At 42.6% G+C, this 23,548-nt stretch overlaps 1 protein-coding gene across 2 annotated transcripts in view; it reads left to right on the top strand.

Annotated features, from left to right (window-relative positions):
• Cpap (centrosome assembly and centriole elongation protein) overlaps positions 1-23,548 on the top strand; it is a 44,468-nt gene that overhangs the window by 2,973 nt on the left and 17,947 nt on the right. The window contains exons 1-8 of one of the 2 annotated variants that reach the window (XM_021181857.2): positions 630-734; positions 6,802-7,300; positions 7,894-8,017; positions 12,598-12,861; positions 16,884-16,995; positions 18,311-18,413; positions 18,524-20,150; positions 22,412-22,544. In XM_021181857.2, the coding sequence (XP_021037516.1) occupies positions 6,863-7,300; positions 7,894-8,017; positions 12,598-12,861; positions 16,884-16,995; positions 18,311-18,413; positions 18,524-20,150; positions 22,412-22,544 (2,801 nt within the window). In that variant the 5' untranslated portion in view covers positions 630-734; positions 6,802-6,862. Of the gene's footprint in view, positions 1-629; positions 735-6,801; positions 7,301-7,893; positions 8,018-12,597; positions 12,862-16,883; positions 16,996-18,310; positions 18,414-18,523; positions 20,151-22,411; positions 22,545-23,548 lie in introns of those variants that run through there. The other variant, XM_029468694.2, reaches the window with a different exon arrangement.

Here is a 23,548-nt window from a genome sequence, read left to right as displayed (position 1 = left end):
TGAAGTGTTGTAGCATCCTAGATTAAAGGGTCATGTCTGTATTTTGGAACCTCTCTGGTGGCAAAACAAACAGTGAAACCTGCGCTCAACATTCCATATATAATTTTAATATCTGCAATTCAATATTCCATATAATTTAAACACTGAATGCACACACTTTGTGAAGCCATCGACTAGCCACATAATAGATGATTATTCCCGGAGTAAATTTTTCCACGGTTATCTTCACTTATTCGTCCTACCAATGTCACTTTTTTGTTTTAAACAGGTCTTTATTAAGTCAAACCCATTCAAAGAGAAAAGCGAAGGCGACGAAACTCTCCCAAACCTGTCGTCTTTTAGATAAGGTTTGAATCTCCGTGTTCCTGGCACAATGGAGTTCGCTCTCTGTTACCGCAGGGGTCAGGTCTCAATGGGTTGACTTCAGAACAACAGCTGTTGACCAGTGCCCGCCGCAAAAGAGCGCGCAAAGAGCATCCCCTAGCAACGTTTATGGCGGTGTTGCTGGGAGTTGTAGTTTGCATGTGTCCGAGGCGCCTGCGCGCAAGCTCACAGGGACTGTAGGAACTACATTTCCCAGGAGTCACTGGACCAGAGTTGGGCGGGGCCAGTCTAGGAGGCGGGGCTCTGGCTGCAGCGGTGGTTGTGGCGGCTCATTCGTAAATGCCGGACCTGCTAGGTGGTGACTGTATCACTGGTCGGGGCGGTCTGAACCGCTGTGTCTTCGAAGAACGGTAACTGATGGGCGAAAGGAGCGGAGAAGCCCGTCGGCCGCCCGGTTCCTGAGAGGCTAGCTTGGGCTTTGGGGCTGGCATGGCGCGGAGGGCTTGGCGCCCGCGGGCGGCGGTGGTTCCGGGGCTTAAGCCCGCTTTGTTCTTCCGAGCACCCGGGGGATCAATCCTCAAGGGGGTGGGCCGGGGTGCGTGTTTCTGTTCCGGGCGACACGCTCGGGACACAGTCTCGCCGGGCCGGGTGCAGTGGCGCCGCTTGCAGTCTTTCAGGAGGCCTTATCCCGGCTTCTCCAAAAGCTTTGTTGCTTTCAAGTAGAGTTGTGTTTCAGGGGAGGCGGACCTGTCAGCTGAAAGTTTTCAGGGTCTGAATTGGCTCCTCGTATCTTCCTCAATCAAGGTCTGAATTGTCTCCTCGTAACTTCCTCCTTCTCCAGTGCAGATAATTTATGTTTTGAACAGAAAGATGTCAAGGCTTTCAATTAGTCGATTTTTTTTAAAAAAAGGCAGCTTTATCTATGTACAATTAACTTACGGTAATGACTACAACTTCATAAGCAGGTGGTGTTGTACCTCAGATTTTAATATCTGAGTTTACATAACATACTGTCCTAGACAGTCTATTATTTGTAGTTTACCTAGGCCTTCGTATAAGTAATAAAAAACAGATTTAGGGGAAATTTTTTGGCGTTCTTGAGACAAGGGCTTGTTATGTAGCCCAAGCTAGCCTTCCACCTCGAACACTGTATTACAGGTGTGCATCCTCAATACCCAACTGTGAATCAGAATTTCAATACTTAAGACTGGCTGTAAGTATAGTTTTAGGACCACAGTAATGGACTTGTAGCAAAGTTTTAGTGCTTTTAAAAAAAAGGTGTGTGTGTGTGCTACAGTGTGTGTGTGCGCATGTGAAGACAATGTGAAGATGCTGCCTTATACCATAACACTTTGCTCAGTCTAATAGGGAATTGTTGATGATTTTCACATTACAGAGTGACTTTGCAACTTGTTTACTTTCTAAATTAAGATTTATTTATTTAGTTTTAAGATTACCTTTCACAAATATTGTTGTGTATATGATATGTATTGGATTTCATGCATGTTATGCATGTATGGAGGGCAGGGGACAACTTTGTAGAGTCAGTGTCTCTTTTCACCTTTATGTGGATTCCGGGACCAGCTCCGATCGCCAGGCGTGTGCAGTATGCCCTTTACCCACTTTGAGCCATCTCTCCAGCTCTGGGTTTTCTTGCTTTTGTTTTAAAGACAGTTTCTCACTTTACACTCACACTGTCTTGTGGAACTTGCTATGTATCCAGACCGGCCTCACACCTGTGATGACCAGCTTCCTTCCTCAGTGCTGGGATTATGCTTGTGAGCCCCTATGTTTGATTTTAATTTTTTTTACTAAGGATGTTGAAATTTAACCAAGGTTAACTGAAAACTCCCTACCTTGCCTTTACAGGTAGGTTCCTAATGTAAAAACAATTAGGATTATCTTTCTTACAACAGATTACAAGGAAATTACCATTCAGGAATTAACAGTTACTGGATAGCTAGTTAATGCGTGCTACTCTTTTTTTGTTTTTTTGTTTTTGTTTTTCGAGACAGGGTTTCTCTGTAGCCCTGGCTGTCCTGGAACTCACTTTGTAGACCAGGCTGGCCTCGAACTCAGAAATCCACCTGCCTCTGCCTCCCAAGTGCTGGGATTAAAGGCGCGTGCTACTCTTAAGTGTAAGATACAATGTATATACTCCCTGCAGGCTGGAGCCCTTTCCCAGTAAGAACCAGCCCCTATCTTTCTAGGGGTTCTAGTTTGGCTCTCCTTGTTATGGTAGAAAACAACTAACTGAAAACAACTTGGAGTTTACTTCAGCTTACATGTTGTGGCCTATCATCCAGAGAAGCCAGGGCAGGAGCTTGAGGCAGGAACTGATGCAGAAACCACGGCAGAGTAATGCTTGCTAGTTTGCTTCATGGCTTGCTTTCTTATATGACCCAAACCACCTACTTATGAGAAGCATCGCCCACAGTGGCTGGGCCCTCCCACACTAGTCATTAATCAAGAAAATGCCCCCAACAGCATGCCTAAGGGAAGCAACTTGATGGCCAGTCTGATGGAGGCAATTCCTCAAGTGAGGTCCCATTATCTTCTGTGACAAGAACTAACCCCCACACTGGATATTTGCCATTCTCGATTTTATAATTCCATTTTTCTCCGCTTCGCTAGTTAACTTTATGCTTGCGCACCAATTGTGTGCCCAGTGCCCTCTGTGGACAGGGGAGGGTGTTGAATCCCCAGCAGCTGGAGTTGTGGATGGCTTTGAGGCACTGTGTTGGTTCTGAGACTTAACTCAGATCCTCTGTAAGAGCAGTAAATGCTCTTAATCACTGAGCCATCTCTCCAGCCCGTCTACATTTCCTATACTACATTTGCTCTTGCTCTGTACTTTGTGGTTAATGGTATGTCTTGCATCACTTCTTTAAGGTTTTAATTATGTATATGTGTGTAAATGTAATGAATGTATGCCACATGGGTGCAGGTGCTGGCAGAGGTCAGAAGTGGGCATCAGATTCCCTGGAGTTACAGGTGGTTGTGAACTGTTTCACGAGGGTGCCAAGAACTCAACTTGGGTTTTATGGAAGAGTAGGAAGAACTCTTAAGCACTGAGCCATCTTTCCAGCTCCTTATGGGTTTCTTTTTTGAGACGGTCTCACTCTGTAGTGCAGCTAGCCTGGAATTAGCAGTGTAAGCCAGGTTGGTCTGGACCTCATGGTGGTCTGCTTGTCTCAGTTTCTGAAGTGCTGGAGCTATAGGTGTGGGCTACTGTACTTGGCTTGCTTATTTATTTTAATATAGGTACTGAATCCAGGGCCTCACATATGGTAAACATTAGAAGAAAGCCACATCTTGAGGTGGGGGCTTACACTGTATCTCAGGCTGACCTGGAACTCCCTTTGCCTTAGTCTCTTCAGTGCTGGCATAACAGGTGTGGGTCACAGCACCTGGCTTACTTTCCCTTCATTGCAAGTGTGAGCTTGTCCCCATCTAACAGAGGTACACAATGCCTAGAGGCAAAATTGCCAGATCAAGGCTTTTGTGCATTTTATGGTTTGGCTAGTTAACTGCCTTACTCTGCAAAATACGTTATATTTCTAAGGACAACTTAATAAAATAATTTCTGCTTTTTTTCATATTAAATATTAGCAGTCTTTAGGCCTTGCCAACCCAGTGGATGGGGACAAAAAAAAAAAAGGTATATTGTTATTCTCGCACTTTCTGGTTTTTCAGTGGCATGAGAGTGAACATATTTTGGTGTATCTGATTTCTTTTTTATCTATTTTTCTGTTTATGTCTTTTGTATATTCTTATATGCCACTTGGAAAGCTAGATACATGTTTATTTACCTTTGTGTTTTTCTGTGTGTGTGTGTATGTGTGTGTGTGTGTGTGTGTATGTGTGTGTGTGGTGTGTGTGTGTGGTGTGTGTGGTGTGTGTGGTGTGTGTGTGGTGTGTGTGGTGTGTGTGTGATTAAACCTATGTCCATAAGAAGCCCTAGGCTCCCAGGCTGCCATTCACTTCTTCCATTCTACTCTCTTACTCTCTCATTTGCCTTATACTCTAATACCTGGCTCTCTCCACCTCCTAAGCATCTACAAAGCCACATCTGCTATCTCCTACCAGTGTCCTGTATCTCCTCCTTCCTTTGTATATTCCTTGGATTTCCTGAGAACAGTTAGTGAGCATAGATTTGATAAAAATGAAGTCTGCAGTCGCATTTAAAGGCATTGTGAGATCCTTCCCTGTGGATCTAGATCCTCTGGATGCAGTTCTTTGGGAAGAGTGTTTATTTAACACGTGAGGTGAGGCCCTGTAGTTAATCCTTACTCCCCAAACGTGTATTGTCCACAGTTTTCTCATTTCAGTGAATGGCAACTCTGTTCTCACAGTATCTCAGCCAGAACAGTTTAAGAACTACAGGAGAGGAGCCTAGAGATCTCAGGAAGTGGGAGGAAGATGTAAAGGAGAGCAGTGGGTCACAGAGGCTATGAGATTCAAAGCTTGAGTGCTCCCCCAAACTTCACTTTATTACTCCCCCTCCCAAACATAATATTTTAGTTAATCATGTGGGGATTTCATACAATGCACCCCGGTCACCTTTGCTTCCCATTGTTCCCAGGCCCACTTCCCCACCCTTGTGCCACCTCATTCCCACCAAAAAGGAAAGTATACCAAGCCCAGTGTACTCACAGGATCATGGTCGAACTTCTGGTGGCCGGCCACTGAGTCCTTCCCCGCACCCCGATCAGGAGCCATAGACTGTGTCGAGCTACACTATCATCCTATCACAGTTTTTAAGGAAGGACTCTCGTTAGTAGCTTCCTGTCACAGAGGCCTTGAATGCCTCTCTCTCTCAGGTATGAGCACCACTCATACCTTATCCTGCAGTCACCATCAATGCTGCTGCAGAAGGCACTTCCTTGCCAATAGCAGCTCATGGCAGCGTGGATCACAGACTTCCACATGGCTTCCAGCTGCAGCAGGGTCATCCCACAGACATTCCACAACAGCACTGGAGATGGATCTCAACATGGCTTCTGTGGCAGCCGGGACCATGGAGGTCTTTCTGAAGAGTTTAATCCAGAAAATGATGCTTCATCTCTGATGTCTCAGAGTCAGGTTGATTGTGCAGTTGGGGAGCACTTTGGGAGCAGGACCTGTGGTGAATTTTCTTGTTTAGTGACTGATGGGGGAGGGTTCAGTTCACTGGGAGATGCTACCCTTGTACTGGTAGTCCTGGGTGCTATAAGAAAGCAGCCTGAGCAAGCCATGAGGAGCAGGCCAGTAAGCAACACTCCTTCATGGCCTCTGCATCAGTTCCTGCCTTTGGGTTCCTTCCTGCCCTGGCTTCTCTAAGTGATGGACTTAAAAGTTGTAAGGTGAAATAAATCCTTTCCTCCTCAAGTTGCTTTTGGTCATGGTGTTTATCACGGCAGCAGAAACCCTATGATGCTCGTTAACAGCCATATGTACTCAGAGTCTCAAACAGAGGAACATGAAATTAGAAATGTCAGTAGAGGAAAATCAAGCATACTAAAGGAGCCCACTTTCCCTCTGTATTTCCTTACTTACACAGTACAACACTAAAGTCTGATGATTCATACGGGACGCTCCTATAACTTGAGCCAATGTAATTTGTATTGTTGAACATTGAGTGAACACAAATAATACTTTGGAGTATGGAATTTATTTTAAATGCAAACGTCTGGCTTATTTTTAACAATCTTAGCAAGTAAGTTTACCACCTTCCTTGAGTTTCCGTGGGGCTGGGCAGTGGAGGACACATAGGTTCTTCCAGGGTCTCCACAGTTGGGCAGAGTGTGAATGATCACGATAGCAAAATACCACTAATCCTGAGTTTAGTGCTAACTGTTGATGCCAGGGCCTTCTGGAAGACAGACCAGGACTTCAGTGGCTGAGGCGTTGTACAGGTCAGGAGCAATGTTATAGCTGCAGGCAGAGCTGGGTAGGGGGTGTTAGGGTGATGACTTTTTTGTGCATCCCCAACAGGGCAAAGAAACAAGTGTATAGTACCTGGCATTGATTATGTCTTCCTAAGTGATCTAGCACTTCTATATCTTAGTGACTGAATGATTGTATCAGTAGTGTTTCTGATCTACTCACTTAAGGTTTTTGAAGGCAAAACTCAAGCCAACCAAGCAGTTTACTGCCTAATTGCTTTTTTTCACTAAAGTCTTTTTAAACTCGTGTGTGTGTGTGTGTGCGTGTGCGTGTGCGTGTGCGTGTGACACGTTTGCATGTATGCTGTGCATGAATGCCAAGTTCAGAGGATAACTTGTAGTTGTTCTTTTCTACCACGTGGGATCTGGGGATTGAACTGACGTCATCTGGCCTGGTGGCCAGCACCTTTACCCACTGAGCTAACTCGTCATTCCCTGATAGTCCTTTGTATATTTAATATTAGTTTTTGTGTTAGGTTGCGGCTTGGGCCACTTTTGGGTAAAGCATGTATTTTAATGAACACTTATTGTCGGCTTTCTTTTTTTACAGGTGTTGGAAGTCAATAGGTGTTCTGGATTTTCCAGTGTTTAAATCAGGTCATTAGATTAAAATGTTCCTGATGCCAACCTCTTCAGAATTAAACAGTGGGCAGAACTTTCTAACCCAGTGGATGACCAGTCCTTCTCGGGCTGGGGTCATACTAAATCGAGGATTTCCTATTTTGGAAGCAGATGATAAGCAAGCAGCTACAAATGTTTCTACGAGCTTCCCTGCTAAAGCCACCCATTTTTCAAATAGCTTCAGTATTAGTAGTGAAGAGGACTCATTTCATGAAGAACAGAAGTTGGAGGCTGGAGGACCTTATAAACCATGGTCAGAAAACCCTGAAGCTCATCCGGTCTTTCCTTCAGTTAGAAAGGAGCCAATAGCATCCCGTCAGGATGCCCCGGGATGCCAGGAGGATAACAACAATGACCTTACGCCTCATCTTGAGAGTGAATTCAAAGAAGTGGCTAATAAAAACCCACTTTTTAAAAAGCTGGAACAGGTAGGGTCTGGCCTTATAGAAACTGATTTGTATTGTTACAGGCATTGTATGACCAGCCATCTTGTTTCCTCTGTACTCAGAATCCTCCAAAGTCCAATTTTTTTGTCTAATGTGAAATGTTAAAATGTGTTTGGTATACATGTACATATATAATCACAAAATGAAGCAATTAAGATAAATTCATGTTTTTCAATTGCCACATCGTTTGGTAAGAATGAAGTTAGAAATGGGTGATCAAATATCAGAAAATAGTTGATGTCCTGGTACACCCATCCTCTTACAAAACTCAAGGGGGTTGCCCCCCCCCCTTTCTTATTTGAGATACTGATATGATATCCTTTAGAAGAAATTAGATTTTAGTGTTCCTGTGGCAAATGTTTACCACAATGGATAAACACCCCAAATGGGTGTTTAACTGGCAAGCTGGTAGAAACATTTATAAGGCAAATTTGTTCTTGTTGTGAAGAGATACATCTTGGGAAGTCTTTCTCTGAAATTATTTGTCAGGGACAATCTGGGAGGGAGGATGAAGAAATGATCAATAGTACGGGATGTCAGGAAGCCTAACATGACTCTGATTTTCCGTTTAAAAGCTGAAAGAAATCCAGCAGAAGAAGCAGGAGCAGCTGAAGAGGCAGCAGCTGGAACAGCTGCAGAGGCTCATGGAGGAGCAAGAGAAGCTGCTCACATTCGTGTCTGCGCAGCACGCATTTCCAGGTAGGCGGTCCTCTCATGTGGCCATCAGTTAGGATGAGACAGAGTTTCATGTGCTGCTTCTTAAGTGCTTGGCAGAACAGTTCTACATTCCTGTCACAGGTGGGAAACTCCAGCTTCTTCAGGGCCAGATAGATAAGTGTGAAACGATGATGTAGTCACGAGTGGACTGGAGGTGCTCTAGCGTTCTGGAGTGTACCCACTGTATGTACTTCAAGCCATTCTCGTATGTACATGCTCTGAGGGCTGAACCACAGGCCCTGCTAGCAGTCATTGGTTTGGGGTGAAAGTAGAATAGAAGCTAAGTGTAGTTACTGGTATCCAGCTCCGGCTGATGCATGGAAACTGTTCAGGGCTACAGTGATAAAACTGGAAACCATTTTGCCTGACTGAAGAGCTGTGTTTCCCAGGGTAGTAGGAGGTAGTGTTCTTTTGTCTGCTGTGTCTGTTAACAGAAAGCCTCAGGAGCTTACCTGAGAAAAGAGCGTTGATATTTGATCTGGAGTAGTGGCTTGGAAGCTTTTCTGACCACAGTCCATAGTAACAAACACATTCTCAGTCCTGATTCAGGACAAGCAAATCCCACATGTTATTGTGCCTGGTGAGAGTAGTAGGGGTATTTTCCATTTGTCTGTGCCTCCAAAATGCCGAGGTTACAGGTGTGCACCACCATGCTCAGTTTACTCAGTACGGGAGATTGAACCTAGGCTAGCTTTGTGCATGCTAGGCAAATACTGTACCAGTTGGGCTGTCTCCAGCCCAACTGTGAAACTGTTTATCTGGCAACATTTTCAATGAATCATGTTTCATAAATTACAAGCAGTGATCTGGAGTAGTATGTTGGCTTTTTTGGCAATTTCCTGTAAGGGACACACTTCAGAGGTTCAGGAAAGGCCTGTGCTATTCAGTTACTGTGCTGTTCACTGAGAATACAGAGAAGACATTGGATGGCTATTTTAAATGAGTGTGCTAAGTGTGGCTGGGTAGAAGAGGAGGGTTGGGGGAATAAGAAATGTGGATGCTTTTGGGAGAAATATAGAAATCCTGTTGTCTTTATTTCTATATAAAATTTTATATATATATATATATATATATATATATATATATATATACATATATATATATACACATACATACACACATAGACATCTATAGCTGTACATAGACAGACAGACAGACACACACACACACACACACATCCACGCGTGTGCGCACATACGCACTATAGACAGGACAGGGTCTCATTACGTAGCCCTGCCTGCCCTGGAACTCTTTATGTAGACCAGGCTGGCCTCAAACTCAAAGCTCTGTGTACCTCTATCTCCCAGGTGTACCACCACACTTAGCTTATCTTAAAATAATTGAACAGTTTATAATTACTTTAAGGAATCCATAAATACTAAAGATGATTTGAATACAAGTTTATGACTTTTTATTGTAAAGTACAGATATGATAGGGAGGTGGGGGGAAATTGAAGTTACTTCTGTAAGAACTAGCCACACTGAATTTGGGACACTTAGCTTGAACACAACGAATTTTAAATTTTCTTAATCTGACTTCCGTTTTTGGTGCTGTATAGTGGACCTAGAGCCCTGTGCCTGCCGAGCATCTATCTCCCTCCCTCCCTCTCTTCTTTTCTTTTCTTTTCTTTTCTTTTCTTTTCTTTTCTTTTCTTTTCTTCTCTTCTCTTCTCTTCTCTTCTCTTCTCTTCTCTTTTCTTTTCTTTTCTTTTCTTTTCATGACACGGTCTAATTTATTTTCTCTTCACTTTTCATTAAAGATAGTGGGTTTCATTGTGGTATTTCATACATATATACTCACTGTACTATGGTCACTGTCTGTCTCTGTCTGTCTGTCTGTCTGTCTGTCTTCCCTCCTTTCCCACCCCACCAACTGCACTCTTAAATTATTGATGATCTCAAGGAGTTTTTGTTGTAAAGGATGTGTTTATGAGTGGGTTGCAGTGTTAGTCAGCCCTTCACTGCTGTGATGGGATGCCCAAGATTAACAATGCAGAAAGAACAGCGCACTGCTGATTTGCCTCGTGTTCTCAGGTCTTAGCCCGTGTTGCTAGGTCCTGTTGCTGTGGCTCTGTGGCAGCTTCATGTTCTATGGTGGGAGTAGGTGATGGAGGAGCTACTCACTCCTGATGGCTGCGATGTAGTGTCTTTTTCGAGGGGACACCCTCAATATACTAATTCCTTCCTACTTGGCTCCACCTACTCAATGGTCTGCCACGTCCCAGTATAGTTACCCACTGGGGAGCAGGCTTTTAGTCTGAGTGTTTGTGGGCCTGTATTCTGGAAAACAGTATGGAGGTTCCCCAAAAAGTTGAAAGCTGATCTACCACAAGATGTAGCTGTACCACTTTTGGGCATCTACTCAAAAGACCGTCTTGTTTGGATTGAAAGAAGTCAGCTGATTCATGTATTGCTGTATCCAGTCTCTGGACTGATATTGTTTTAGTAAAGTATCTGAAAAGAATTTCTACCTTTTATATATCTACATTATTAGGGAAAAGGAGTTCTTTAATATCTTTTCAGATAATTGTGGATATTCCCCTCTGTGTGCTAAACAAGTGGTCTTTTCTTAAGTGGCTGTCCCCATTATGGAGTCTAAAACCATATCAATGAACTTTTCATAATAAGTTGAGTATCTAGACATTTTGAATAAATTGTTTTATATATATATATATATATATATATATATATATATATATATATATATATATATGATTTAATGCATTGGTCATCCAGAAAATAGTGGTTTGATGAGTTCTGTAGGTTTTCAGAACATTGACAGATCTCACACAATACAAAAAATTGTGTGTCGCTGGACGTAATGGCTCAAGCCTTTAATTCCAGCCTTTGGGAGGCAGAGGCAGGCAGATATCTGTAAGTTCAAGGCCAGCCTGGTCTACAGAGTGAGTTCCAGGACAGCCAGGGCTCCACAGTCATTCCTCTATTGCACCAGTGGGCACATTTTGCCTGGCAGTTCAGTAGTGTAGCATGTGGGATCCAGCACTGGGTAAGACAGTTGGTGACTCTTCTCCCAGTGTCCTGTGTAGCATCTTTGGGCTCTATGAAGGCTTGGCTGCAGCACGTTTAAGTAGAAGGTCATAGCATTTCCAGCCGTGACTGCACAGCGGCGTGAACACAGTGACTGCTAACAGTACAGCTGTCTTCCTTGAACTGAGTGAGGTCCCAGCAGGTTTCTAAGTTGCCTTTCCTTTACCAGTTTGTAAAAATAATTTTAACTTGGTAGGTTTTCTCAGAGGGTCTTGAATATCTTTAGGGGTGAATTGATCATATTTTGGCTACTCTTGGACCTTTTATCAAAGAACTCTTTAGATTCAGCTGGAACGTCTGCCATTCAAAAATCTTTAGGTGCTGGGGTGTGTGGGGAGGTAATACTGCAAAAGATGAAGAGCTGAAGCTGACAGCCTGGGGCATTGCCTGGCTTTTTCATGTTAGAAGTGGGCTGGGGATGAAATGGGCATGTAATAGGTAGCAGTGATTATTCTGTGTGCACGTGTGTATGTGTGTGTGTTTTAAGACAGTCTCATATTTCCCTGGTTGGTCTTCAGCTCAATGAATAGCTAAAGATGACTCTGAATTTCAGATCCTTTTGCCTCATCTTGTGTGCTGAGATTCTAGGTATGGACCACCATGTCTGGTTTTATGGAGTGCTGGGTATTGGACACAGACTCTCTTAGGCAAACACTCTGCCAATCCCAGCAGCGGGGACTGTTTTATTAAATGCTTCACCATGAGACAATCAGGTGAACAAGGCTGGCAGCAGGATTTCATGGACTGGTATGGCAGACAGGGCACCAAGTATGCCTTCCGTGTTCTGAGAAGTGATGTTCAGGGGGATACATACAGCCCAGCTGACGTAAACAAAATAGACAAAAGCAACATATATTTAGAAACTAGAAAGTCAGTAATAATCCCTTTATCTAACAACATGGAAGTTTTAGAATTGATCTGAAGGAGAAATGATTAGTCACTGGACACTAGTCCTAATGGCAGCTCAGGCAGATCATTTGTCTAGCTGCTAACTGCATTGCTTTGTACCTGTGCCTGCCTGCCTGTCCCTGGATGACAGAGTTGGCAGCTTCCAAGGAGTTTTCACAGATGACCCAAGAATGGCGCCTTCTGAGCCAGTGTACTGCAACTGTGCCATCTTCAGTCTGTATAGAAAATCTAGGATAAATATTCTCTAGCCTTAAAGTATGTGACATGTGTTTACTTTGGATTTTAAGGCTTTTGTACTTTGGTTAAATGACATATTAATATGGAGAAAAATACTTCTTTTTTTTTTGTTTTTTTGAGACAGGGTTTCTCTGTGTAGCCCTGGCTGTCCTAGAACTCACTTTGTAGACCAAACTGGCCTCGAACTCAGAAATCTGCCTGACTCTGCCTCCCGAGTGCTGGGATTGAAAGTGTGCACCACCACGCCTGGCCTCTTCTATTATTTTGAAAACTACTTTGTGGGATGAAGGATCACTACTACGTAAAGGTCAAAGCATTGTAGGATGGCCTGAGCTTTGTTGGATTTTTTTTTTTTTTTCATTTATAAGGTACATTACTGCCTGATGATCAGAGCCAGAAGCATCGATCTCCCGGAGACTTAACTCTGCCACCACACAGCTACTCAAATCCAACCCAAGAAAACTCCTGTGCTTTCAACGTTTTACCCGATGAACAAAGTAATTTCTGTAGAGCTACTCAAGATTCTGTATTAACTTCAAAAAATGCTTCTGATTTGTTTTACGAGTCACAATATCAAGAAGCACATGTGAAAAGAAATGATTTAAAGGAGGAAAGTCCTGCCCACCCTTCAGGTGAGTCACATAACTGAGTTATCAAGTAGTCCTAAGACAAGGGCTGTCCTTTGGAATTGTACCCGTCCTCTGCTGCTTTAGTTATAAGGTCCCCATGCTGCACAGCACTGACCTGAAGCTAGGTCTTGATCCTCATTCCTACCTCAGACTTGACAGATAGCAACGGGGTGGAGTTCTGCATCAAGTGTTTCAGAGAATTTGGGGCTGACAAACAAATCTTTGTAATAGCTTTGGCAGGTGAAAGCTGAAAGCTGACCAGCTGCAGGTCAACTGTGACATGTGAAAAACATTTGTGTTCCCAGCAATGAGACATAGTCGTGCCAGAGAATTGACTGTTTGATGGTAAACTCCAGAGCTCACTTGGCTTTTTCTGATGTATTTTCCCTACCCTCTCTCTTCTGTATTAGTGTGTGGTCACACACACACACACACACACACACACACACACACACACACAGAGAGAGACAAAGAGACAGAGAAACAGAGACAGACAGAGACAGAGACAGGGCAGACAGGCAGGCTGAGGATAGAATTTAGAACATTACACATGCTAGATCAGTGCTCTACTACAGTGTTATATTCCACTAGCTCATCTTTTTTCTTTTCCATTTTAATGTACGTGCATGTGTGTGTGTATGTGTACGTGGAAGCCCAGTGTAGGAATCATGCTATTATGCTTGAGTGGTCTCAGTCACAGTCAGATTTTCCAGGATGGCCAGACCTGCTCTGCGGATCAGCAGTCTGCCTTCGGAGGCAAGGATTATTCGGCTTGTCACCATTTCCACCCAGCACTTAACAGGACTCTGGAACTCTCGATTCCAGGAGCCATGCTAGCATGGTGAGAGCTGTAAACATTGAGCCATCTCCTCAGTCCAGCCAGTCTTCAGAACAAAACAGCCTTGCTTCCTATCCTGCTTCCTTTTCTTTACAGTTTTGTAATTATGAATATCATATGATATTGTGTTCTTTTTCTATTTAACTTGGAAAATTCTTATGGTATGTTCTGTAATCATCATTATTAGAATAACCATCAGATATCTATTTAATATTTTTTATAGAGTTTAAGTTATTTTCAACATTTCTAAAATTTAAATTGAATGTTTTCATGAGTTTTTAAAATTTCTGTTACAGAAAAACACAGCATAATAAAAAGAGTCTATATTTAGCATTTAGAATTAGGTTCCCTTTGCCTAATTCTTTCTTCCCAACCTAGAAGAAGTCATTGATATGGAAAAGTCAAATGCCCTTTCCTTCTTCTTTTTTTTTTTTTTTCTTTTCTTTTTTTTTTTTTGGTTTTTCGAGACAGGGTTTCTCTGTGTAGCCCTGGCTGTCCTGGCACTCACTTTGTAGACCAGGCTGGCCTCGAACTCAGAAATCCGCCTGCCTCTGCCTCCCGAGTGCTGGGATTAAAGGCGTGCGCCACCACGCCCGGCTCCTTTCCTTCTTCTTTATTTGTTTGTTTTTTGCTTTTTGAGACAGGGTTTTTCTGTAGGCTCTGGATGCCTGGACCTCACTCTGTAGACCAGGCTGGCCTAGAACTCATTGCCTCTGCTTCTCAGGTGTTGGGATTAAAGGTATTGTGCTACCATGCCTGCCTCCTTTCCTTCTTTTTACACAGTGTAGGTTCTTTTTATTTTGGAAAACCTAAAATAACCAGAATAATTAAAAGATCACGTCAGTGATTATAGGGTTAATGTGTTACATATTTACATTGTTGATACACATAGGAATATGCATATATGTATATAAATCGGTGGCTATATATATGTGTGTGTATCATTTGTTGAACTTTTTTTTTTTTTTTGGTTTTTGGAGACAGGGTTTCTCTGTAGCCCTGGCTGTCCTGGAACTCACTCTGTAGACCAGGCTGGCCTCGAACTCAGAAATCCGCCTGCCTCTGCCTCCCAAGTGCTGGGATTAAAGGCGTGCGCCACCACGCCCGGCTTGAACATTTTATTGTAGGTAGTATTCAGGCATCATATGTTCTATTTGAATTTTATTATATCTGAAGTACAAATTAGAATATATGTATAGCTATACTTTTAATATTTATAAGGAGGTTAATATCCAAGCCTATTTTGGGGATTTCTTCTATTTACCCCAAAATGATCTTTTACTGTTTAAAAAAAATACTTATTTGTATTTTATGTATATAAGTATTTACTTGTGTGTGTATACACACACACACACACACACATATATATACACACACACACATATATACACACACACACATGTATACACACACACACACATATATATACATACACACACATGTATATACACACACGCACACACGCACACATATATACACACACACACACATATATATACACACACACACATGTATATACACACACGCACACACACACACATATATACACACACACACACACATATATATACACACACACACATACATGTATACACACACACACAAATATGTATATATATATATGACACACCCACACCCAACCCCCCCCCCCCCTCCCCCGACCCAGGGCCCAAGGAAGCCAGAAGGAGGAATTGGATCTCTCAGAACTAGATCACCAGCTTACAGGAGGCTATGAGATGCTATGTGGATACTGGAACCAAACCCAGGTTTTCTGCAAGAGCAGGAAGTACTTTTAACCGAAGAGCCATCTTTCTAGCCCCCTAAAGCGGCTTTTTAAAAATGGTGATCCAATCAAATTTCTGCATTGCATTTGCTTGTTGTAACTTTATAAACATCCCTACTTCCATTGTTGTTGTTTTTTTGGGACAAGGTTTCTCTCTGTAGCCCTGGCTGTCCTGGTCCTGTAGACTAGGCTGGCTTTGAACTCAGAAGTCTGCCTGCCTCTGCCTCCTGAGTGTTGGGATCAGTGTGCACCACCCACAACCAGCAATATACTTCATGTTGAAGGCTTGGAATTGCTGCAGAAACCACTCAGACAGTTATCTCAGTTAAACAGGGTTGGTTTATTGAACATACACACCAAGACTGTTTGATCAGAGCCACAGACCAGACTCAGGAGCTGACTCTGGGCTCGGAATATTTCTTAGGGCCATTTTGTAAAGGAAAACCCACACTGAGCTCATGTGCAGGTGCAGGCAGCTCTGCCTAGTGGTCAGCTCTGACTCATGCTATTTTGGCTAGCTCCACAGAACAGTTCTAACTGACCTCTATTCTGATTGGTCCTAAATAGAGCTTACAAGCTTACAGTTGTGGAATTCTAAAGATTAACAAACCTCAGAACATAGCAGGGTATGTGGTCAGCTTGACTCTCTTCCGAGTCAAAGCTATTTTTCTGCATCAGTAACAATTTGAAATGACTGGTGGGCATGGATGGAACAAAATGGCTGCAGCTATTCTGGGGGAGCAGACTTCAACACTTTTAAGAGATAACTTCTGGAGCAATATCATGTATCTTAATTATCTTAATTGTAGTTTTATAGTTTTTCTTTATTTTATTAAAAGTTCTTAAGTTTTCTAAATTTTTTGGTGTAAATCTTCTTTTCTTTTTTTTTCTTTCCTCTCTCTCTCTCTCTCTCTCTCTCTCTCTCTCTCTCCCTCCCTCCCTCCCTCCTTCCCTCCCTCCTCTTTCTTTCTTTCTTTCTTTCTTTCTTTCTTTCTTTCTTTCTTTCTTTTTCTTTCTTCTTTCTTTCTTTCTTTCTTTCTTTCTTTCTTTCTTTCTTTCTTTCCTGTTTGTTTTTTGAGAATGGATCTTACTATATAGCCTTGGCTGGCTTTGAATTTATGGCTGTCTTCCTGTCTCTGCCTCCCAGGTGCTAGGATTACAGATGCATGCCAGCCTACTTGGCTGTATTTTTCAAATCCTTCCTTTTTGTTTTTGTGGTGCCGGGGATCATCAAATTTAAGGTTTGGGTTCACTAGGCAAGTGATCTATACTAGGCTATGTACTACATAGACATAGGCCCTCTGTACTACATTTAATTACATATTTTAGTAGCTTGTGATCATCTTATGTCTTAAAACTTTATTCTGCAGTTTTTGAACTAAGTTGTCCCTAATTTTCTTCTAGGGGAAGGTGCTTTGCCACGTTGGGGAAGGAAGATGGGGAGGAGTCAGGAAGGGAAGGATGTGAGCTTACAAAGCCGTGGCGATTCTTCAGGAGTGGTTAATATTGACGAAAGGTACAGCTCTTACTCAGAGTACTGAGAAATGAACCATGTGGTATTTTCCTTATTGAGCTCTGTGTTGGAGAAATCTATGCTTGCTTGTCTCTCTTCAATGTGCCTCAGAGCACCAGCCTGATGATGTAACCATTGCATTCCATTAAGCAAGAGACCGTGTTGGAAGTAAGGACAGTTCTAGTAGCCATGACATTGTACTGGACACCTTCTGCTGGGCATTGTGGTTCAGGCCTGTAATCCTAGCACTGAGGCTACACAGCAGAATCTGAAGACAGCCTGAAATAAACAGGGTGGCCTTGATGTGCTCCTCCTATTTAAAGAAATGTTGCCTTATAGTTAAATACAGTTGTGGAAAAAAGGAAAGCCAGATGTTGAAATTTCCCACTTGGTGTCAGCTACAAATTATATTTGCATCATTAGTTAAAGTTAGGGAAATTAAGAAATGTTATTTCAGCTGGGCAGTGGAGGCAGAGGCAGGTGGATCTCTAATGAGTTCTAGGCTGGCCTGGTCTATACAGCAAGTTCCAGATGGCCAGGGCTACACAGAGAAACCCTGTCTTCAAAAACAAAAGTATCTTTAAATAGTTTAATTTTTTATATCTTTGAATTTCTAACATTATAGGGCAGATAGCTTCTGATTACGGCTTTACTTGACAACCTTTCTTACTGTAAAAATGTGCACTTAATATTAAGATTAAACAATGACTGGTTACTCCATTCAGTGAGTGTGTCTGCAGCCAGTGGGTAGAGCTCAGAAGGGTTCTTTAGTATCCCCAAGTCCTGTGTAGACTTACATATTTTTGTATTTTGGGGGGCTAGAGAAGGATTGTAGATTTCATTAGGTTTCAAAGGGGAAGGTAAATAGAGGTCTTTTTGCTTATTTTGTTTAAATTTATTTTCTTTCTGCTCTGTGTGCAGGATATAGGAAAAGTTGTGGGTATCAGTTCTCTCCTTCACTGTAGGTTCTGGGTCTTGAACTTGGGTCTCAAGGCTTGCACAGCAGGTACCTTTACCTGCCCTATTTTGTTTGAGACAGCCTCACTGTGTAGCTCTGACTGGCCTCTGCCTGCTTTAATGTCTTGAGTGCTAGGATTGTTAACATAGTTATCATCATACCTTGTTCTTTTTTTTCTTTTGTTTTGGGGATTGAACCAAGGTCTAGCACATGTGAAGCCTGTCTCTGCTGTTAACCTCTAAGCTGGCCCCTGGTCCTGGAGAATGTTAGCTTATAGTGCAGGCCGAGGTATTGACTGTTACACGAGTATAAATACTTACATTGTAAGTTGAGTGTTTGTGACTTGGTTTTTATGATTAGGCCCATCAAAGCTGCCGTTAGAGAGAAGCAGCAGACATTTGAGGACTACTTAGAAGAGCAGATTCAACTGGAAGAGCGAGAGCTTAGACAGAAGCAGCTGCAGGTAAGCGGAGCGCTGTTGCCATAGCTATCAGTCTTCAGGGAGACTGGCTTCAGAAATGACTGAGATGACTTGTATATGCAAATTAATTGGATTTTGTCTTTTTACTTTAGGAAGCAGAAGGACCATTGCTAGTGAAAACGAAACCCAAGCAACCATTTTTAAAACGAGGAGAAGGTTTAGCTAGGTTTACTAATGCTAAATCTAAATTTCAAAAGGGAAAAGAAAGTAAGCCAGCAAGCACACAGAGCCCATCAGAGGACCAGCCTGGGTCTAAAGTAGACAGACATCATTTGCAGAGGAAAACTGCTCTCATAAATAAAGACCTGTGTGCAGAAACTCCCACTGTTAAAAAGGACAGTAAAGCTAGATCCAAGGCTGGCTTTGCCTCACTCAGGCAGAAACCCAAAGTGACCAAGACCAATATGAGAGAAAGTCTCTCCCCACCAGGACTGAAAGCCCAGACGGGGAAGAAACGTGATGGACAGTTTAGACACCAGGTCAAAGTAGAACGAAATGTACATGCTAATGATAAAGAAAATGTGCCTGCATGCAAAAAGCCCTGGGATGCTGGCTGCAAGATGTGGAGTAAGACACAGGGGAGAGAGAGACTTCCTCTGTCCACAGGACCAGTTGGCTGTGTGGTCTCTAGGAGCCCGATACGTGAGACAGACAGAGAGACAGAATCTTCCCTTGATTTTTCTCTTCAGAAAAAATTAGAGATTTGGGAACGAGAAAAAGAAAAGGAAAACTTGGAATTAGATGAATTTTTATTTTTGGAACGGGCTGCTGATGAAATATCATTTTCTAGTAATTCCTCATTTGTACTGAAAATCTTAGAAAGGGATCAGCAGATCTATGAAGGCCACAGGCTGTCTTCTACTCCTGTCAAAGCTGTACAGCAGCGTGAGGCACAGCAGGCAGATCCTAGGGGTCAGAGTAACTGCAGTGAGATTCCCCGTTACGGTGTCGCACATGAGAACGAGAGTGAATGCGAGGCCATGCTCTTGTCTTGGGGTTCAGGGTCACCTGATGGTTTGAGGGAACTGTCCTGTAAACGTAGTATGAAAGCCTTTCAAACCAGCACTGCTGAGAACCAGAGCCAATGGGATGCAAGGGATGATGGCGCTGCCAACAGCGCCAGTAGCACTGAGTCTGAGGAGCAGCATGACATTACCATCAAACCGTCCACCGAGGTTGGGGACAGGGTCTTCAGCAACAGGGAGGATAGTCCACAAGTCTGTGATGCCAAAGGACCTTTTAGGGACACCAGGGCTCAGGAAGATAAATGGAGAGATGCAGACCTGGATCTGTCTGATAAAGAGTGTAGCAGTGACGAGTCTGTCATAGTTGAAAGCCTGAACAATAAAGTATTGGAACCACTGAGACTGCCCTCCTCACAAGTTGGGAGTAAAATTGACTTCGATGATGAAAGATCTTGGACAGACCTTGAGGAGAATCCATATGAACATGGTGTTATCCACAGAGAGGAAGCCATATATGGTACACCCCAGGCACAGTGCCACAGTAAGAGTGAAGGATGTGTTCTGGACAAAACAATAAAAAGGAAGATTGCACCAGTCAAGAAGGGAGAAGACTTCAAGTGTGACAGACACATAAGCCCTCCTCCTCCATCCGACTTGATGGTAAAATTCTTCCCTTCTTTGAAACCAAAGCCAAAATTAGATTCACACTTGGAAAATGAATCCAAGTTAAACCTGAGTCAAGATCAACCACCAGGTAAGTCAAGGCATGAGAAAATGTTGCAGGGTGTGCCACTACACTGTTGTTTTTAATGTGCATGTAATTGTCAAGCACTTTATCTTTGGCACAATCAGATTGCCAGCACACCACTCTTCTCCTTTGGGGCATTGAGGGTTAAATATGAACATTTCAGTTTTGCAACAGTGTATCTGATAACCTAATATGGGTCTTAAGTGACTAATGAGTAACTTTTTGGGTTGTGTGGATATATGCTGGACAGAAGGACGGTGCTTCAGTGGGACACTGTGCTATTTCACTGTGCTGCTACTTAGAATGGAATACAATTTGAAAATAATCCCTGGAATTTTCTATTAAATATATTTGGCTTGTACTTGACTGCTAGGAACTGAAACTGAGAAATTACAAATTGTTGATAAAGTGTGGAGTGAGTGTGTGTGTGTGTATGTGTGTATGTCTGTTATACAATTTTTTCCCTTCCCTAGACTTGACCTTTCATGATGGTATAAACATTATCATTCATTATATTTATGCATTGTAGCTGCCCATAGCTACAGGAACTGGGTTCCTGAGAGGGAGGCTGGAGCTATATGGGAGGAAACAAGAGAAATTAGGAGACCAAGACAGATTCCGATCAAGGCCCAATGTTTACTAAGAGTCTGAGCTTATAAAGGGGGAAGGCCTATTCCCTGCCATGCCACTCTTGATGGTTTGTTGCCAGCCTGTCAGCCCTTGATCTGCCAGAGCTGTTAGCACTAGGTTGCCAATGGATAGGTTGTCGGCTATCTCAGGAATATCTCAGGAAGACAGGTTCAGCCTCTCAGCGGGTAGCAGTGTCTTAGAGAAGAACACAGGTGGCAGAACAGTAGACCTAACCAGGTCAGAAGACTCCACCCTAGGTGGTCTCAGTCATAGTAGCAGAACAGGTCTGAGTCAGCCTGCTCTGGAGTAAAGGTGTGTGTGTGCGTGCATGCGCATATGTATATCTGACATATATATGTGGTGTCTGAGGAGGCCAGAAGAGGCCTCAGATCCCTAGAGCTGACACTCCAGTGGTTGTTAACCATCTGTATGAGTGCTGGGAATCAGTTCACAGCCCCTGGAAGGGTAGCAAGTGCTCTTACTAGCTGCATCATCTTTTCCAGCTCTTTGCTTAAGGTAATATTTTAAGATTGCTCTAACACATAAACTCAAATATGCAGGAAGTTTGAATGCTTGAAAATGTAACAAACCAAAAACATCTATGATTAAATTTTCCAAAGGTAAATTCCATACTATTTTGGGGGTTTTCTTTGTAGACATTTTTCCTGTGTACTTTTATAGTGATATTGGCATGTATTACAATGTTCTATCTACAACATACTTTTATCTTGTTGTAAAGACCAGATGTATTTTTCAGGCAGGCAGGACTAAGTGATAGCCAGATTAGAATTGCTGAACTCAAGGGTAAAGTATTCACTGTTTTGGGACTAGAGAGGCTCACAGTTAAAAGCACTGTTGTTCTTACGAAGGACCCAAGGACGAGATGGCTCACAACTGTTTGTAACTCTAGCTCTAGTTGGTCTAATGCCTCTGGCCTCTCTGGGCACCACACTCACACGTACGTATCTACATGCAGACATAATGTACATATAATTTTAAACAACAAAAAATGTTTTCAAAAGTTTTGATATTTACTTTTTAAATAGCAAATTTAATAATAAAAAAGGAATTATGCAACCCCTGCACCTTCCCTGTGTGTGTGTGTGTTTGTAAGTTATAGGATATTGAGCAGTTCAGTAGGCTGGCCTGGACTTGCTGTGTGCCCCAGGCTGCCTTTGAACTTGAGATCCTTTCCCTTAGTTCCTGAGCACTAGGATCACAAGTGTGTGTCCATGGCCAGCAGGTGTTTCTTTTGTTTATGTCTGGTTTGGGTATTGATTAGCCTTTCAGATCGCGTGTGAATTAATTCATATTCTATACTTGCTAGTCTTTTTAAAGGATTTGAATTAAACTGTTTCTTTTTACCTATAACATCAGTCCTTTGTTGGTCTGGAACTCACTCTGTAGACCAAGCTGCCTTTGAACTTAAGAGTACTCCTTCTGCCTCTGCTTCTTGAGTGCTAGGTTTGCAAGCAAGCAGCTGTCCAACATTGATTCTTTCTTAACGTTAAACTGTTTGCTTTAGAAAGCCAGGTTCATAATGGCACTGGTTCCATGGCAAACCTTCTTGGCTGTTGCATTCATAGATGGCTAGTGTTTGGTTGTAAAAAGTTCAGAATTTATGGTCTGTTTTATAGGTGACAGTGTTCGATCTCAGGTTTTAAGAGAGAAAGTTACTGAATTGGAATCAGAAATAGAAAAATTTAAAGCTGAGAACACATCTTTAGCTAAACTTCGTATTGAACGAGAAAGTGCCTTGGAAAAACTGAGGTAAGTTTTCATCTACGAGAAGAGAAAATATGATTTAATTGTTTCTTTAAGACTATGTTCAAAGTTTTGGCAAAGTTTTGATCACTTGTAAGAGATATAAATGAAAAAGAGGACACATTTCTGTCATATCAATAAATTTTTCGTTGAGGCGACATAGCTTAGTTTCTAGCATGCTCACCTTGCATGCATGAGGAGTCCTGTATTTCGGTCCCCAGCACTCCGAACCTGAGGTGTGGCATCAAGCTCCTCCAACCCCAGGATTTGGGAGCTGATGGCAGGAGCATCAGAAGTTCAAGGTTACCCTCAACTGTATAGTGCATTCAAGACCAGACTGGATAACATGAGGACCTGTCTCAAAAAATTTAATTAAATGAAATGACCTAGTTTAGCCACATACAATATAGAGAAACATTTAGTGGTAAGATAAGTTGAAATTCAAAAATCAGTTTGTAGTTCTGAACCCAGTGTCAACTGGCTAGCAAGGTCATTTCCCAGGTTTTTGTAACAAAGCACTGTGTCTTGGGTACCAATATTTGTGCTTCTAGAAGCTGGAAGGCTAAAGTCCCGACCTCTAGCTGGGCTTTGTTACCCACCCACCTTCTGGTGGCTGAGGCAGTCCTTGGTGAGCCTTGGTTGGCGTGAGTATCACTGAGGTCTCTGCCTCTGTGGTCTCATGGCCACTTTCCCTCTTGTTTTTATCTCCATGTAGTATTTTCTTCTGCATATCTGATTCTCTGTCTAGGCAGCACCTACCTCTCTCTCTCTCTTTCTCTCTCTCTCATTTTTGAGTCTCCCCATATAATCAAGACCGGTGAGTGGTTGAACACACAAATGAGAGGCTGAGAGTTCAGTCTCTAGTACTACAAAATAAATAAATAAAACAAACCAGAAAAGCTGGGTGTGGTGGCTCAGAACATCAGCATTTATTTAATATTAAGAGCGAAGACTTGTGATCAGCTGGAACCAAGACATTGTGTTAACTCTATGCACTCTCAGAGTCTTAA

This window comes from Mus caroli, unplaced genomic scaffold (genome assembly GCF_978045245.1).
Source record: "Mus caroli unplaced genomic scaffold, Mus_caroli_1 scaffold_12, whole genome shotgun sequence".
NCBI lineage: Eukaryota > Metazoa > Chordata > Mammalia > Rodentia > Muridae > Mus > Mus caroli.
This window is presented reverse-complemented; position numbering and strand designations above follow the sequence as displayed.